Source organism: Achroia grisella, unplaced genomic scaffold (genome assembly GCF_030625045.1).
Source record: "Achroia grisella isolate CSIRO2021 unplaced genomic scaffold, CSIRO_AGI_Agris_v1 utg540, whole genome shotgun sequence".
NCBI classification, from domain to species: Eukaryota; Metazoa; Arthropoda; class Insecta; order Lepidoptera; family Pyralidae; genus Achroia; species Achroia grisella.
In genome coordinates this window covers 4,191,436-4,210,014 of record NW_026712925.1, presented here as the reverse complement: position 1 = coordinate 4,210,014, position 18,579 = coordinate 4,191,436, and the positions used below count along the sequence as shown (strand labels likewise).

The window sequence follows — 18,579 nt, the reverse complement described above, 5'->3', positions numbered from 1 at the left end:
AAACAAGGATTATTGTCACTACAAAACAAACTAAAATATATAAAAAAAAGAGTTCTACGGAATTGAAAGACCCCAACTCTTTTTTTTTAATCGCTTAGCTATGGGTAATGTTACGTTGTATGTAGTTGTAGTGAATTCCCACAACTGCTAATTCTGATTAATGTAGAGTTATAGTTGTTTTTATGTTAAAAAAGATGTTTTCTTAGTAAGAGCCTCTCTCGTGGCGATAGCAACTGCTTTGTATTCATACGCGTCGCATTACGTCTGTCGTAATTCCGCATTCCAGTTGCTTCTAGGAATGTTATTAGTTATGACAGAATGTGCGTAACGTGTCTAGAGTCCAGACAATAGCGTTAACTGAAACAAACTCCGTACCTCATAACCATATACCCATCTTAAAATAATACTTATAGGAATTGCTTACGATGCTTCCACTAAACTAATAATATACCTTCTACTTCTTAAAAATAAGAGTACATATTGATTTTTGGTTTAGAATATCTGGAACTCTATATTGTTACGGGTCTTTACGTATGTATTTGGAATGGCAAGCAAGCTGATGATAAGTGATAACCGTCTCCTATATACATTAACAATACCATAGGGATCCAGAAGATAAAAATATCATACCACTTATCCTGTAATTTCAATTTCGGGTTTTGTCTGATAATGACCAACAATAATGAGGTTATTAATATTTTAATTACTAATATTAATAAATAATATTATTATCATGCATATACATCAAACCGCACACATGGAATAAAAGTGATTATTATATCAGCTCCAGGAAGACTAACTAACAGTAATTAGTTATATTAGTATCGATTTCGTAGCGACTGTAACGTACGTTCTTATGGAGCGCGATATACGGCTATGACTACGCTGACATTAAATTGAACCAAAACGACCTTTTGGACTTGGCTAATTGGCATATTTAGATTATCTCCTAATTTGGCCAATCTCTGTAAATTACACCGGGATGTTAAAAAGTGGTGCAGTGTAAAAGCTGTGATTTTTACGGGCACTTCGCGTCGGTCGTCTCGAGTGTCGAGATCTCGTCGAGTACGCCCGGGCTCCTTTCTCGCGATGGCAATCGAAATAATTATCATAAAGTAAATCCCCCACAATTCGGCGGCCGCCCCCGGGACGGGGCGTCGCGGTAAATGGCGGGCCCTCGCCGACGCCGTCGCTCTAGTGATGGCTATCGGAAACAGCCTGTATCGAATCGACGACTTACTTTATAGCAATGTTATGAACTGTCTATTTTATTGTATGATATGGATCTTAGACTTGTTTCAAGTCTTGATTCTTTCTGAAAGAATGTAAACATATACATATCAACTTTGCGATTTAGCAGTTTATATTCACAATTCATTCAAATGTATTAATTGAACATTTATTTAAAAGAGCATCACGCAAATTTCTTGCTCATTATTCTTATGATGAGTCTGTGTTCTGAAGAGTAATAGAAGAAAAAATATTGCTATCAAAAGTGGTTGTAATTCAATAATCTTTATTCAATTTCATTTACCTATATAATTAGATCCGTCCTTTTGTGAATACCGTACTTCATGAACATGAACTTGTATTATGACAAAATAATACTTTATAATTATTTTCAATGAATATTTGTACTCAATTGAAATAGCGATATCGATGATAAACACAAACAGTACAACAATATTTATTTCACGAGCAGAAACGAACAATCGCGTTTTCAGTTTTTGCTTCGAACTGGTCTCATCTCGGCACTGCCGATGGAATTAAATTCGCCCACTTGTTTTAACGTCTTTCCCTTTTTACCCTCCATCCCTACTAATATCAATAATGGGTTATGTTTGTATGAAATAGCTACATAGCTTCTCGCAACTGAAGTCACTAACAATTACTCTTTGAAATAGAAGTATTTTTTTGTTATAATGTTGTATTGTATTGTAATCTATCTATATAGTGTATTCGTTAATTAAAACTATGAAATGGTATACAAATTTGTTACTAGGATTAAGTTCCATATTTCAATACAAACAGTAACTTTTATATTATACGTAACGTTTTTAAAAAAATCAAATGTTAAAATTGACAATGGTAGACTCGACTTCTTTTTCACTTTAATCTTACGGATTTTATTTTATGATTGGTTAAATGTTGACATATCAATAAGAAATATCTCAGACTTATCTGTTTGGTATTCCTGGCAAATTATTTTTAACAGGCTATCAAATAAAGGTTTTGATTTCAACAATGTTTTAAATCATTATAAATAATACCCAATACCTTGCCATAACGGTACATGTTTGATTATATTGTTTATAACCCTTTTTGGATTTACTTCCGTATTGGTCCTATTTACCTAGTGACAATCATAGTAAATTTTTATGTCTATTCAAATCAAGAATGTATCGTATCATATAATACATGAATAGTTTTAATTGTCTCGTGACATCTGCCGCGTCCGCTCCCTATTCACACCAAAATCGTCTGGTTCACTAAACCAAGCTTTTGTTATTACTCGTGTGATTAGTGAGGTGTCTGTGTGAGCCTGCGTGGTAATAATAAGTAGCCCGTACCTCTACCCACCCCTGATTACCTCGGCCCCCGCCGACCGCACGCGCCACTGGCGTCCCATTCGTATGCCATGCCGTCTTAAAAGCTCCATATAATTAACTTGACTTTTAATGATTATTTACATGACTATTGGTCAGTCGGTTGATGCCCGTGGTTGACTGGTAAGAGGGATAATAATAATATACTTTCACGACTGTTATCACACATGGAGTCTATGACATTGTCAACTGTCGACGTTGCGGTGAACGCTAACTTAACACGCCCAAATTCGATAGGTATTTTTGAATCCCATGTGGCGTGGGACGATCCTTTCTCCGTCTCTCGGATTAATTTTGTTTTGATATCAGTGTTTCCATCCCCGGAGAGTAAGAAGTATAAATAGACTGATTTTTTGACGTCGACCCATTTTGAATTACTACTATTCGATAATAGGGCACGAAGACAGTCTGTAAGGGCAAATAAGTAAGAGAGGTCATCGGATATGTATTTGTGGTAGCAGTGTCTTGGCGAGCTGGCGCGTGACGCAAACCCGCTACAACGTGCTCGGTAGGGGTCGGTCGTACTTTTGTCAGCCAGCGGGGACCCGCGTCCCTTATGTTTACCTATTCTACGACAACGCCCCGTTTGACTTCACAACGGCATAACACAACTCCATTGATTACTTTTGTAACGACTGCTCCAGAAATTGAGATTTAAAATGGGTAGAGTGATATATCTGTATGATAATCTATTACAAATATTATACGAAATAGATTTAGTTTTTCATAATGGATATATACTGAAAAATATTCATCGTTTTTATCAATACTTTCACTTACAGAAAGCTACGTTATCAGCCATTATTAACATGGGATATATATACTAAAAAATTGTAATTTTAAAATCTCGTATTTTCCGTGCCGCTGATCGCTTGTTCTTGCTTATTTTTTATTTTAAATATCCAAGACTAGCAAACGTCATCGATTTGCATCCGAAATAAACTTAGTTAAAACATATAACTTACTTGAGATTAAAAATTACAAGACACAATTGAAATTTCAATACTTATCTAATGCAGTAGCTTTTTAAAGAAAACTATAATTATCGTGGTTAAACAATTTTGATAGTGAATGAGCGAAATATTTTGTTTGTGTTCATGGTAGATATCATATATCTGTTCCTTAATAAAATTATACAATGACAGAATAAAGTACGTCTAGAGCTATTTGTTTATGCACAACAACTCCTGGTGTAACGTAAGGCTGCACTAAGAATTTTTAAAAATTCATTCTCTGAAGGACTGAAATAGTGTACAAGACATCTTTTCAGACCCACACTAGTTGTTTGATAAAGATTTCAAGCGTAGGTACTTTTTTGCTAAAAACATACAGTGACCTGCTACGTATTCTGTATTACCTATGTAGGTATATTTTTTTTTTTACACGTAGATATGTTATCTGTTTGACAGACAAATCTGTTTGTCAAGTCTGGAAAACCACTGAAAGAAACCGTTGTAATTTTAACTATAGTTGCTTTTTTATCTAAAAGATAGCTATTTTCGACTAAAATTTGTTTCATTATACAAGACCTACTCACTTTAAAACTAGATGGCCCTACGTGATATTCGGATGTTTTTCTGTTTGTTGTGTTCATTTAATCTCAAACTAAGAATCCTCATTTTGATTTATTAGCAACCAAACTGCGATTATCTAAGGATACAATACAAAACGAACCATAGGAAAATGTAATCCGTCATAACAATTATGTCTTTCACTATATATATTACACTATCCTTCTGTGATCGTAACTTGAGCTAGTAAGAAGTATGAAGCACACATATATTATTACATACATAAAATAAAAAAAAGGTAAATGGCGGACATGTTGTCTGCGATTCGAGTGAGTAATAACGCGTGTCGTAATGGCGGCTGTCTGTACATAGGATAAAAATCATAAGTTGACATGGACACGTTTCACAACAACGCACCTGCCGTGGCTGTTGTGCCGCGCCACCGCGCCGCGCCCTAGACAACACCGAAAGACACATTCCAAAGACAATCCGTAAAAATGCAATCTTTTGTTGCCTTTTTGTATTTGATGTCTAATGCATGAAGAATATTATAGACTTATAATTATCACGTTGCGGCCCTTTGTAGCCGATTGAAATGAAAAAAGTTAGAATGGACGCTAAACGAAAACGCAAAAAAAATGGTGACCACATTTTAGGTAGGCGGCAGATGAAACTGCGGGCCTATATCAGACTTAATACATGGCAACATTGAAATGACATTCGGACTGTTATTTTCTCTCATTAATAGCTTTGATAATTTACTATCGCACCACACGATATAAGCATTATAGCATAACAATACAGGAAAGCAGTATATTACGTATATGAAGACACTTTCTAATTTTCGACGACGCTAGGTATGTGGTTAAAATCCGTGCACTGCTATTATTGTTTGCTATGGTGGACGCTGACGGCAAAAGCGTCGCTGTAAAAATTTGTTTGTGCCCATTATCATTGGCAAACAAACATATTAGTATAATATTAAGTCTATGTCCATTATCTATACTAATTGTATCCTATCTGTGTCGGCAAAGACCTCTACTTTTACGATACTTCAAGAAAAGCTATATCCCATCATTTACTTGGAGTATTCTCTCTTAAACAGTTATGTTGATCCAATACCTAATAAAATGTAAAATTTCATTGAAATCCGCTGCGTCATTTCCCATGATAAGATAAGGATATAAATAACCCTGGACATATCATACAACACCATCTACTCCCAAACCAAGAAAATTCCTATTGTATGTATTAAACAACACATAGAGAGACTCTCTATGTGTTACTCGACAATCAACATAATTGGTATACCTACCTACATACCAATTATGTTGATTGTCGATTTTATTAGAAAATTTTATATCAACAAACTACGTAAAGAGAATTGTATTCTCTTCTAAGAAGGGAATACAATTCTCTTCAATATTAATGGTACTAAACTCTTCCCATAAATATTACGAAAAAATAAAGTTAAGTTAAGTAAGAATGCGGTGCCCTCTCATCTAATGCCCGAAGCGCAGCACTCCGCACAAGCCAACCACGTTTCCGCTCTTACGCAAATGATTAAACCGACTCGCTTCACTGATCTTAATTTAGTTGATTTGGTGATTCACAGGTAATATATATTTGATACTAGCGCAAACAACGCTAGACGTTTTGTGACATTGTGTCACACGTTTAATAAAATAATGTAGCACGCACATAATGGAATGCTTCACTGAGATTTTAGCCGCCATTTTGCCATTACGGTGAACTGTATTTTTCTTTTTGTATAATGTAACAATTCGTCTGCTTTTTACGATTGTAAATTATGAGTTAACAACCTACCCATAAAAGGTACAGCTTCCATAAGTTATGTTATGGTTTAGCGTCGGTATATTTAAAACTGTTTAAAACACGCAAACACAACGCATAACTGACATTCATATCTTGTATTAATTAATATGTGTTGTATTACGTACATTTGATTGGAAGACATTTTCTTCGTTCCTCAAGGTATTTAGCTAAAAGCTAATTTATAGAAGAGCTAGTTTAGTTAGAGAGAGAGAGAGTCCAAATAATGTAATCACAGTACACACAGTATGGTTAACAAATCAGAAAGACAGCCTTTTTAGAATAATTCTATAATAAATAAATTTTATTTATAGAGAATACACACTGCATTCTCACTGTCAACGTCAGAGCTGATACCTATTCATATTTGATTTTTTTTAATGATTTGAAAGGAAACCTTAAATATTTAATGAATCGAATTCTAAATACAGTAACGATTTCATTGGGCTCTGTATATTTTCCTTTTATTTATTAATTATTATATCATAATATTTTAAAGACCAATCGTATCTAACTATTAACCGTCGTCGTTACTGACTTATAAGTTAATTAACTTAACCAATTCGTTTGTTATATTCCAGTGGCGATGGAGGAGGAATCTACCGAACTGCCAGGCACGGACGGCCTGGCGCCGAAGCAGCGGCACCAGGCGAAACACCGCGAGCTGTTCCTGTCGCGGCACGTGGAAACGTTGCCGGCGACGCACATACGCGGCAAGTGCACCGTCACGCTACTCAACGAGACGGAGTCACTGCTCAGCTATCTCAATAAGGATGTGAGTATGTACCGGATGAGGGCGCAACTGATTTTTGTTTTTGTTTTTAAACTGCTTAGAATGATAGTATGATTAGAACGGCGTGGTGTAATTGTTACCCGACCCTTTTATGAATTCCTAAGTTAGATTAAAGTATGTTGCACCAAATATCTCAAGCAATTTATGACTAGTTTTTTTTATTTAAAAACTTCATCAAGCAAACTTATTCAATTTGAATTTTTCAATACGATCGGGGAAATAAGAGCATGTTCGCACTTAAATACAGTCTCTGACTATTATATCTGGTTAACAAACATTTTAATCACTCGTGTTGAAGAATACAATTTACATTATCAACACAAAATCACGATTACCACTTTCTATCCTGTTGGTTGCAATCACATGCTAATTTAATCAATACTATGAAAAAGCTTTCAAGTGTAATAAACACAATTCGAAAAATCACATAACGAAATAATGTAAATTATATAATCAATTATATATTTAGAAGATCGTACATTACGTATTTATCTATTCATTATACAGCAAACCGTACATCACTACCACATTTATATGTTAAATCGACTAATTTCGTTCACGTAGAAACAGATAAACGCAAAAATAAAATGTTACTAAAATTTTAACTGAATGAAGACAATAAAAATTACAATATAATCTTCTCTTTGAGACTTCTGTATATATAGGGAATTAAATCGTCGAATCGTGAAATCAACCAGGTGTCAAAGACCAAAAGCTTCATTTTTTAATATTGATATACCTTCACAACTGTTAACACAAGTAGGGTAGTCAGTGGCCTAGATACGTTTTAGGTCCAACTTGGAACTTCTTACATGGACCCTTACAGATTAGAAAGAGAATCACGTATCTATATTTATATATATAAGATTGATAAAACAGATTAGTTATACAGAATCGAACCTTACCTGACTTATCATGTTCAGGTACAAGTAGATCTCCTGTTTGTAATAGACGAACCAAGAGTTCCCAGAAACAGCGAATAAAGACATGACCTAAGTCAATATATCAATTATTTATCTGTATTATCTTACTTCTATACTATTTACTAATATTGTAAATTCGAAATTGTGTCAGTCAGTCTGTTTATTACCTTTTCGATTAAACGGCTGAAGGGATCTTAATGATTAGCTAAGACGATAGATCGTGCCATTAGGAATGGGGTATCTTTTATCTAAAAAAAACTTCGAAATTACGACTAATAGCTTGTATATATGTTAATAATATCTGTCGTCAATCATATTAGTCATTATTGGCGTAGATTCCAATAAAGCGAAAATCTTTTGTAAGTGATATCTCTTCGTCATGACGGCGTTTCCTGTTTCCTGTTAAACAATTACATTTGAATTGTATTCACGATTATGGAGTAGTTGTAGGGAGATTTATAATAACTTATTTCTTAGTTTCATGAAATTTTATATGACTAAATGTAATAAATATAGAGGTACTATTATAAGTTAAGTTTATTGAGATTTATACTAAAATTAAATATGATTTAATTAGGACTATTTCTAAAGTCACCATTTAGTCTATAATGTCAGGAAACTCATATATTAATGTAATATAATATTGACTTCTCTTTTGTTTCAGGACGCATTTTTTTATTGTTTAGTATTTGATCCTTCACAAAAGACTTTATTAGCAGATAAGGGAGAAATCAGAGTCGGAAGTAGATATCAGACTGAAGTAACTAATTTATTAAAAGAAGGTACGTACTTCACAAATAGAGATATTTATTCAACTTTATCAAAAGCATTCTGATTTCATTTAATAAATTAAAAATTCAAGTTTTATTATCTTACCTGTCGGAAGAAGAATCCATAGAAAGAAAATTAATTACTCCAATAGAAGGAAAATGATGTGTTTCTTTGTTAAATTGTTATCATAAAAACTCTAAAAACAATTTTATACTAAACACCTGCTGGATTAAATACACGTGTCACGTCATACAGTCTAAAAAAAAATAGAAAACTATGTTGTTATTTTAGACTTCAATTATAAGCATTTAATTAAGCCATTGTAACTATTATAATAATATATCTCCAATTTGGATGCTGTGTACTCGTAATAGTTAATTAAAATAATCGACTGATTGTTCCAGGCGAGGACGATCCGCGCAACAGTGAAGATTTAGAAACACTAGTGTGGACGCCAGAACATGGTCTGACAGACCGACAAATCGACCAATTCCTAGTGGTATCCCGTTCGGTGGGCACGTTCGCGCGCGCACTCGATTGCTCCTCCAGTGTTAAACAGCCCTCGTTGCATATGTCCGCCGCCGCCGCCAGCCGCGATATCACACTTGTTAGTATTCTTTACGAATTCTTCAGTATTTTTTTTATATATTATAAGTTTTCCTTATATAATTTTAAATTATTTAAATCAACTGCATTTTCATATAATTGGTATAGAATTACGTACCCTCTTCATTAAAAAGTATTTTAGTAATTCTGTTTTATAATGAGTGAAGATTAATGCACGATAACTTTCTATTTTCTGTATCGATGTTAGTAAAAGTAGTAGAAACGACAAAATTTGTCGTTCTAATCTTTATTTGAAGGTTAAAGACAGTCAATATTTTTGTTACCTAACCAGAAAAATTAAAAAATATATCAGTGATAGATAATGTTGATATAATAATACTTGTAATATGTTCCTGTTTAAAAAGATAACATCCAGATCATAGGGATCAGGTATTTTTTGTAGTGCAGTTTGACAGGTGCGATCACGGAATGTATGACAAAATGTAACATTTTAGCTATGATATATCTCGAAAGCGATACGCTTTGAGACATCGTTGAAATCACACAAAAAAGAACTCTTGCTTTTTGTAAACCATGTGGCCTCAACGCGCCTACAACGCAGTAGCCCTTACATGCACTTACATATATATATGCGTATTTTAATGTACATTAATGTTGTCTTTTTCTTAAATACTAATATATAATTACAGTTCCACGCAATGGACACACTACACAAGTCCGGATACAGCATAGAGTCGGCACTGTCATCGCTGGTGCCCGCATCGGGGCCAGTTCTTTGCCGAGATGAGATGGAAGAGTGGTCCGCCTCCGAAGCCAACCTTTTCGAGGAAGCACTCGATAAATACGGCAAGGATTTTGCCGACATACGGCAGGACTTTGTGAGTATATGAATTCGATATTATTATACGAAACAATATCCTTCCTATCACTTTAAACTCAGGTACTAGCAGTAACTGACTCAGTGTACTCATCTGCAAGGTTACCTGTCTCTTATTTATTTCAATTTGAATTGAAATACAGCTTTGCAAGCAGTATTCTGGTCTGAGAAACTGGATAAGGCAGTGAAATTACAGAGTATAAAAGTACTATATTTAATCTCTAGAATTGACAATGCACGAGCAGTCCTGATAGGAACCAAGAGTGTTCATTATATTACCATTACCAGTTTCCATCGAGTAGGCGTTTCGCCAAGTCGTAGCGTAATTAGGTGGTTAAAGAAAGTTCCTTGTTATATTCTATTGAATGCTATTCGAACTATTATTATGTCAGAGAATCGGATTAAGCCTTATATTTAGACCCGTGTTATTTTTAAAATATTTCAATATGACATATTTTGATTAAATATATCGTTGATAATATCTTGTATAATTAACATATCCCATATGTTCAACAGTTGCCATGGAAGACGCTAAAGAACCTCGTGGAGTACTACTACATGTGGAAGACGACAGACCGCTACGTGCAACAGAAGCGCGTCAAGGCGGTCGAAGCGGAGTCCAAGCTGAAACAAGTGTACATTCCCAACTAGTGAGTGTTTGTACCAATCATAACATCATCTATAGTTATTTTTATGTTATGCCCGTTTTACCTTTGATTTTAATTACTGTATAGAGGGTTCAGTCTATAATAGGATTAACTTTCGTTATGACACTATTTAGAATAAAGTTCATGATAGATATATTGTGATAAAAAGTGTCATGTCTTAGTAGATTGAACTATCTACAAATTTCTTTGAAATTATTAAGTTTGCTTCTTAAAAAGTTATGTTTTTTAAACATTTTTTATAGTCAAATTATTATTGTATCTATATATATTGACATTTACAATAATAGACATCGTTTCAACATAGTCACTGAAGTTTTTATTCATAGCAAGCTGAAATAATCTCATTACCAGAATAGGCAAACAGGCATCATGAACCACCCTGATAACTGGAAAATGAGAATCAATAATTATAAAAGAGGACAACATGGATACTAATCCAAACACTTGTGCATCGTCACTACTTAATTTATATTTCTATCAGTTGTTTAGTACTAAATATAACTCAGTGAGTTTATTTACATACTAGCTCTGATGCCGGTTTCAGCCGCGTGAAATTTATAGCCATGTATTACTCTGCTGATATAAGTGATATTATTGTAAAGTTTCACGAAATCATTTCGGTAATTTTTGCATGAAAGAGTAACAGTCATCCATCCATACTCACAAACTTCCGCGTTTATAATATTAAGAAGTTTTATTATATCTCTCAATTTTCATTTCTTTAACTTTACAGTAACAAGCCAAATCAGGCGTTAATCACAAGTAACAGCAACACTGGTGGAGGCAAGGCCGGTGCGGTGCTCAATGGCGGCACCAACGGTACCGCCGCCATGGCCGCAGCGCAACTCTGCGCCTCATGTCAAGGTATTAACCACCGCACCATGCGAAATATTCATATCAAATATTCAACAAAGAATTCTATTCTATTCTATTCTTCATAGATATCTTCATAGAACAAAGGTTTGCACAAACAAAAGTAACTGGCAGTTTAGTGCTAAAAATAATTTAGTGGTGAACAATCCTATTACTCTGACGTATGAAAAATAGATAGTAGCGGATTCTGAGACCTACTGAATATGCATATAAAATTTCATAAAATTTGGTCAAGCTGTTTGATGATGATGATGATGCCGGATTAATGGTAGGAGGGTGAAAGTTTTGGGTTGTAATTATTTTCAATTATAAAAAAATAAAAAATGAATATTAGGGGTGGACAACCCTTATCACTTAGGGGTATGAAAAATAGACAGTAATTCTGAGATCAGACAGCCAATTCTGAGATCTACTAAATATGCATATAATATATATATAAGTGTCACGAGAATTTTATATATAAGATTATTATGATTGGAGATTATTCCTATTGAGTTTCGTCTCTGAGGTTTGAAATCAACCTTTTTAAACAACCTATCAGGCTAAGTTTACCTCTTAGAGATATCTCTGGATTCTTCTAAACGTGACTTTTAATCAGAATTGATTTTTTTCGTTATTAACAATTTGAATTGTTTGTTTTTAGTGACAAATGCAAACCAGTGGTATGCATGGGGTCCAGAACATTTACAATACAGATTGTGTGGCTCATGCTGGAATTATTGGAAGAAATATGGTGGACTTAAGGTGAGTTTATCTCAATTATTGTCAATATTTATTTGAAATCAAAATTATAATTATAAATCAATATCAGTAATACAATTAACCACCGAATATAGTTTCTCTTAGTAATATTAAATAGATTTGTTTCCCATTAATTTAAACGAGTTCCTTAAGTATTTAATATTTAGTATCTAATAATGTCTTTGCGAAATTTTATGACATGCATATCGGATAGTTTGTATATACACAAAATCAAAATAAGTAAAGTTTTATGACTTTTTTCGAAAGCAACAGCCAAGTTTCTTGTCCATTTTTCTTAACTGAATCTACACTCTGAATGTGTTGGAATCATTGTTTCATTCACAGTGACAGTGAAATTTATTTACACGAGGTTTATTTCTAGTCTTCTAAAACTTGATTGTTTTCCAGACGGCGACAGTGTTCGGCGAGAGCGATGTGGAAGCGGCGAAGGGTCCGCGCGGGGAGGGCGAAGACGCTGCACTCTCCGTATCGCACCGTCCCCATCGCTGCACCGTACTCAACTGCGCGAAGGTACTGTCAAAATATCTTTCTTAATATAGGTCTATTACAGAGTTATGGTATATCAAATATATCAACAGTTCATAGTGCTATCGAGTTAAGAACTGACAAGAAACTCAGCGCTTATTCTTTTCAAATGAGCTGGTACATGATTACATTAATATTCTTAAAAAACCAACTTTAAACACTCAAAGAATAATGGCACCAATATGAATCTGAAAGTATAGTCTTTCAAATAAGAAAGATTTTTCTCAAATTTATTTATAAATGACGGAGTTATGAAATAACAAACATTAAAAAATTAAATAAATACAAATTGAGAATCTCCTCTTCCTTTTGAATATGTATTTCTAACCTACACCAAGTTAGAAATACATATTCAAGTTTTATATTATAATTAGAGAAAATATAGTGAGAACCAATATTTGCTATTACATTTCGTGTACCCTGCTATTAACGACTTGAAATTAAGGCACATAATTAATATTAGAAAGAGGAAATATTTGATTTTTTTTTGTTTCTTAACTTAACAAATATTTGTAAGTTTTTTACGTATAAACAGCTACATTGTCAGTGAATTAGGTGTTATTTTTTTAATAAAATTAGAGATGACTTATGATTATTGTAATAATTAGTCCCCTGCAAATCCAGAGTTTGTCGTCAAAATTAGGTAACCAGCTCCCTCCATATAATGCATATTACCCAGCGTACATACTAGTACAATAGATTAACTAGGTGTACAGTATTTGAATAGTTCTATGTACCTTATAATTTTTTTATAAAGTTTTTTTCTGTAAAAAGGCGTAAATATCGTAAGATGAATTGTAAAAAGCGCAATCTTTACCTTGCTATTAAATCGTCATCACTAGATGAATGTAATTATCACCATACATAGTTAAAACCCAGAACTCACCCTCCATGAAACGACCGGTCTGACAGTCTAATACCAATTGCAGTTTCCCGATTGAATTTTGTAAGCGTATAAAGCCTGTACACGTAGTCCCGACTGGTTGCGCAGGAGTTCAAGCTGCGCGCGCACCTGGCGCGACACGTCGCGACGGCGCACGGCAGCGGCGAGGGCGCGCGGCCGGTGATGAAGACGCGCGCCGCGTTCTACCTGCGCGCGTCTCCGTTCACGCGCCTCGCGCGCCGTTTGTCGCGCGCGCTCCGCCGTCCGCGACACTACGCTCGCTCGCCGTTTTCGCCCATAAATCTCGCGCAAGTCAAACACGAGTGTGAGTACCTACACATTATATATTGACGCTCTTAATAATTTATTAATACACCATTTATATACACTAGGCTCGCAGGCCTGTATCGTAGACACTGGAGAGACTATCGTGGTTGTACTTAATGTTGTGTTGAATTTTATATGTCATTTGATAGATGGCTTCCGGTTGTATTGACTGAAATGAAAAAAATTAGTTTAAGATATGCAATTATATTATAATTGAGTATTGCTACACTGCAATCTTTTCCACGTAGCATATATCGGTATATGGACTATGCATAACAAAAATTATAGGTGATAAATATCAACGTAATGGAACATTGATTGTTCTCAATTTTGCCTGTTTATTTGTGGGTTTGAGAATGCTAATCTTTTAGCAACGGTATTACCATAATCAAACTGTTTTATGCAAATAAAAATTCATTTCATTTCGCCGATTTGTATGTAATTTACAAATGTTTTGTGTTAAACATCGCTTACAATTTAATGTATGTTTTATTCCAATCTTTTTAATTATATAAATTAAAATTATTTTTACTTGAAATACTACGGGTAGAATAAGCAATTGAAATTGGATAGTTTAAAAAAGTAAACTGGCTATTGTAATTTAATAAAGCGATAAGAAGACGGTAGTTGACGAGGCGTGTGCGTGTGCAGGTTCGATGGCGATGGCTGGCGGGGGCGGCGCGGAGATGCGCGCGGGCGGGGGCGCGGGCGCGGGCGGGGGCGGCGGCGGCACGGCGCGGGCGCGCGGCGCGGTGGGCGCGGTGGCCACGCGGCTGGCGGCGGCGCGCGGCGCGGCCCCCGCCGTGTCGGCGCGCGCGCACGACTGGCTGCTGCTCACGCCCAAGGACCGCATGCCGGCGCCCGCGCACGTCGCCTTCCCCAAACCACCCAAGGCGCCAGGTCGATACTTCTCCACTCTTTATATATCATTAGTTACTCATTATATAACCTTATCTAGCGTATATTGAATGCGTCTATATAATTTAGCTTTTGGGCATACATAGTTTTGATTTACAATTCAGTTTTGTATCGAACTACACGCTCCTAATTATATTATTGTATTGATTGTAATCTGTTTTGTATGCTCATAAATAAAAAAAAATTGTGCTATAGTTTTTACAATCATGATGTGTTGTGTGCTTGTGCTAATGGTTTACGCTAAAATGATATTAGTGGAGGATGATAAAATGAGAATGAGTTCGAGTCAGTTTGCCCGACTTGACAATATCACTAAGAATTTATTAGGCTGGTTTTCAGATGGTTTTTCAAATTGTGTGGAGGTCAATCTAATATGGTACATTATTAGCAATAGCTGACGCTCAGTATATAGACTGTCCCTCCCAAGTGCTGTAGTTATACGTATTGCTAGACTGTACCAAGTCATTTATTCAACCGTTGGGTGACCTCTGTTTTACCACTTAGTTATGTTGTTTGAAGGGTATGATAAATCAATAAAATTACAGGGTGACCCTTTAGTCCAGTTCCCGAGGGTTACAACAGACATCACATGACTTTTTGTTTATGGGTACTATTTTACATTAAGCAGACGAAAAGCTTGTTTGCAAGTCTCGAAGACGAACACTTGTCAGTATATAAAACAATTCGTTTAATTACAGCCAGTAAGACAAATATAAATATTGTCTACTAAACACTGCAAAAATTGTATCACCCCTCCTTACATTTAACTATTATTCTTCAGCAATATTTTAATGTCTATTTGGTCAGTTCACTTTCTTCCGTTAATATACAATCTCAACTCTCGTATTACTTACTTAAAATCTTTATAATATAATAATGTTTGCGTGTTGCGCTAACTGTGTGTGTGGGTTGTATGTGAAGACGGCAGCCTGATGTACGAGCGCGTGGTGTCGCGCGGAGAGTTGGAAGCGCGACGTGCGGAGACGGCGCCCGCACCCGCAGCCGCGCCGCCGCTCAAACGACGAGCGTACGACGACATCAACGGACTCGACAGTACGTACACGCACGCAATAATGATACCAACACTACACCACCACTCTGATTAATAGATTCCTTTACACTTACGCTCTTACATCCGTGAATAGGCTATCACGCAGGATAGAGGGTGCATGTAGACAAAGAAACGAGAAAGAACGCACCAGCTCGCGTATATGCACGTTTTCCAATCGTGCTTTATGTTTATAATTAATTTTCAGTTGAAAATGGCTGATATCTTACTATGAAATAAAAATAATTATAATATCTTATTAAAAAAATATATATTTTAAACTCTGGAAAATAAAATATATGAAATAAAACCTAAAAATTTAACAGTCATGATACGTAGTCGCTAAAACACGCGCGAAGAGTGAATAAAAAAGTAGTCAGGATTTCACACTGAATATTTATGATATAACACATGCTAATGGTAGTAAAATCAAACAAAATAATACAAATCCATAAAGTAACTTGTGCAGTAAATGGTATTACTATATATATAGTTGAATAGAGGAACATGACCAAGGATCTAATGTTAAACTTGTTTGTTTTCTTCTGGCTTCTCTTGGATTGTAGCAACGGGTTTGTATTTTCTATCAATATAGTAATGTATCTATTTTAAGTACTAAAACGAAGTTTCCATAAATGAACACTTTAATTTGGAATATTGCACCCGCCTGCGCTAACAGTTTACGGTGGTGGCGCACCAGTGGAGGATGATAAGATGAACATGAGGTCAGGTCAGTTAACCCATCATGACCAATATACCCCGAATTTGTCATGATGGTTTCCAAGGATAGACGTCAACCTGGAATGTTAATTTGCTAGCAATAGGTTCATCAGTCCACGTTATTAACCAATCCCCTTTGCTCCGACGCGAGAGGTCTGCATTTTCCCTGTGGGGTGTGTACTAGACAACTGGGATAACACTTAAGATTTTTTTTTATAAATACATACATAAACATAGAAAATACCTAGACCGATGCAAACAATCACACTCAAGAATACGAACGTTCGCACAGTGCGAGAAATCGATCCCGCGACCATCGGAAGACTGCCGAGGCCGCCCTTTAGTACTAAAGATTTCCGGCCGATTATAAACGGTAGTGTGATGTGGAGGTTGGTGTGTGGCAGGAGTGGGAGGTCCGCGCGAGGCGGTGCCCGCGCCGCCGCCGGCCAAGCGGCCCAACAAGCACCCCGCGCCCATGCAGCGGCCCTCGCGCGAGCAGTACGCCGCCATGTGCGCGCGCGCGCAGGCCACGGGGCAGCCGCTGCCCGCGCACGTCTTCGCACACGTACGTCTGCACACCGCACGCACTAGCCTTGTTTAACCGATCCGAGTCTTACTCATGTGTGACTGAAAATGACAAGCAAGTAGTGGATTTTGATGTCATACAGCATTTCCTGAAAAAAAGCTTTGTCTATTCAAAAACTTGTACGATTCTAATCAATACTTCTCTGCGGGGGGCTACGACAGCTGATTTTGGGAGCGCTATCACACTTCTCGGCACTCTACGTTTAATATAATTCTAACGGCAAAAAGCTGACGGGCCATCTGATGGTACGTGGCGGCTGTCGCCTATATACAAGTTTATAACTGTTCTATGTTTAGTTTAAAGGAAAATTTTAGGACTAAAATTTGTATGATGATCTGATAATCATATTAATTGTATTTAAACGTTATTGTGTGTTAATTTTGGAAGGCCATTGAAATTTATTAGAAGAAAAATTACAGGTGAACGGCAAACCAACAAATATAACCGGCCGCGGTGGGCGCCGCCATGTCATATCGTGGATGGACGCCCCGGATGACCTCTATTTTAGAGCCACAGAAACCGCCAAGTAAGTACCATTAGCTCTTTTACATAAGGACATTACCATACATACATTGAATTTCACCATTAGCACAGCACTGGCACAAAAAAGCAATTGGTGCACGCTGTACTGGCAAGCAATAGATTACATGCTACGACTACGCTACACTATAAAATCGACACTGCGTAATCCTTACGGCATGCTGAACTATGGTGCCAGCTCCATAATATTGTGAATGTGCCACATAGTAGCCCAAGGTATTGAGTGACCGAATAAAATAATTTCTTTGAAGAATACTATGCCTACTGGCTAATGTTTATTCATTACTAGCTGACCCCACAAACATTGTTTTGCCATTTAAAAATTCATAAAAATCGGTCATGCCGTTTCGCAGGAGTTTGGTAACTAACATTCTAACACGAGAATTTTATATAAAATGCTAGCTGACCCGCGCAATCCGTCTGCACTTACAGTTACTTGACATTTATATTTCGCACAATTTACATAACATCTTTTTAAATTATAGCCTGTGTTATTCTGATGTATAAACTGTATTACCATTTACCGTACAATGCCATTAAAATCCGTTCAGTAGTTTTTGCGTGAAAGACTAACATCCATCCATAGTCACAAACTTTCGCGTTCATAATATTAATAAGCTATTACGTGATGTGGTTCTAATATCGATGGATGGTATCTCAGGTCGGCCCGGCGAACGCTGAGCTGCGGCGAGCTGAGACGCGGCGCGCGGGCCCCGTGGCGAGCGATGCGCGGGCAGCCCGCGGCGCCGTCCGCGGCGACGACGGGCGCGGCCGCGGGCGGCAAGGCCGCGGGCGCGGGCGCGGGCGCGGGCGCGGCGCCGCCGCTGCAGCTGGTGATCCTCGACTGA

General features: G+C 36.4%; 1 protein-coding gene across 1 annotated transcript in view; it reads left to right on the top strand.

Annotated features, from left to right (window-relative positions):
• The window catches only part of LOC131847637 (metastasis-associated protein MTA3), a 63,951-nt gene extending 45,372 nt beyond the window's left edge, over window positions 1–18,579 (top strand). Inside the window, exons 4-17 of the mRNA XM_059197253.1 lie at window positions 6,532–6,725; window positions 8,331–8,448; window positions 8,842–9,044; window positions 9,694–9,882; window positions 10,398–10,531; window positions 11,283–11,413; window positions 12,066–12,166; window positions 12,572–12,694; window positions 13,701–13,917; window positions 14,571–14,819; window positions 15,759–15,890; window positions 17,010–17,170; window positions 17,611–17,717; window positions 18,393–18,579. Coding sequence (XP_059053236.1) covers window positions 6,532–6,725; window positions 8,331–8,448; window positions 8,842–9,044; window positions 9,694–9,882; window positions 10,398–10,531; window positions 11,283–11,413; window positions 12,066–12,166; window positions 12,572–12,694; window positions 13,701–13,917; window positions 14,571–14,819; window positions 15,759–15,890; window positions 17,010–17,170; window positions 17,611–17,717; window positions 18,393–18,579 — 2,246 coding nt within the window. The remainder of the gene's footprint in view (window positions 1–6,531; window positions 6,726–8,330; window positions 8,449–8,841; window positions 9,045–9,693; window positions 9,883–10,397; window positions 10,532–11,282; window positions 11,414–12,065; window positions 12,167–12,571; window positions 12,695–13,700; window positions 13,918–14,570; window positions 14,820–15,758; window positions 15,891–17,009; window positions 17,171–17,610; window positions 17,718–18,392) is intronic.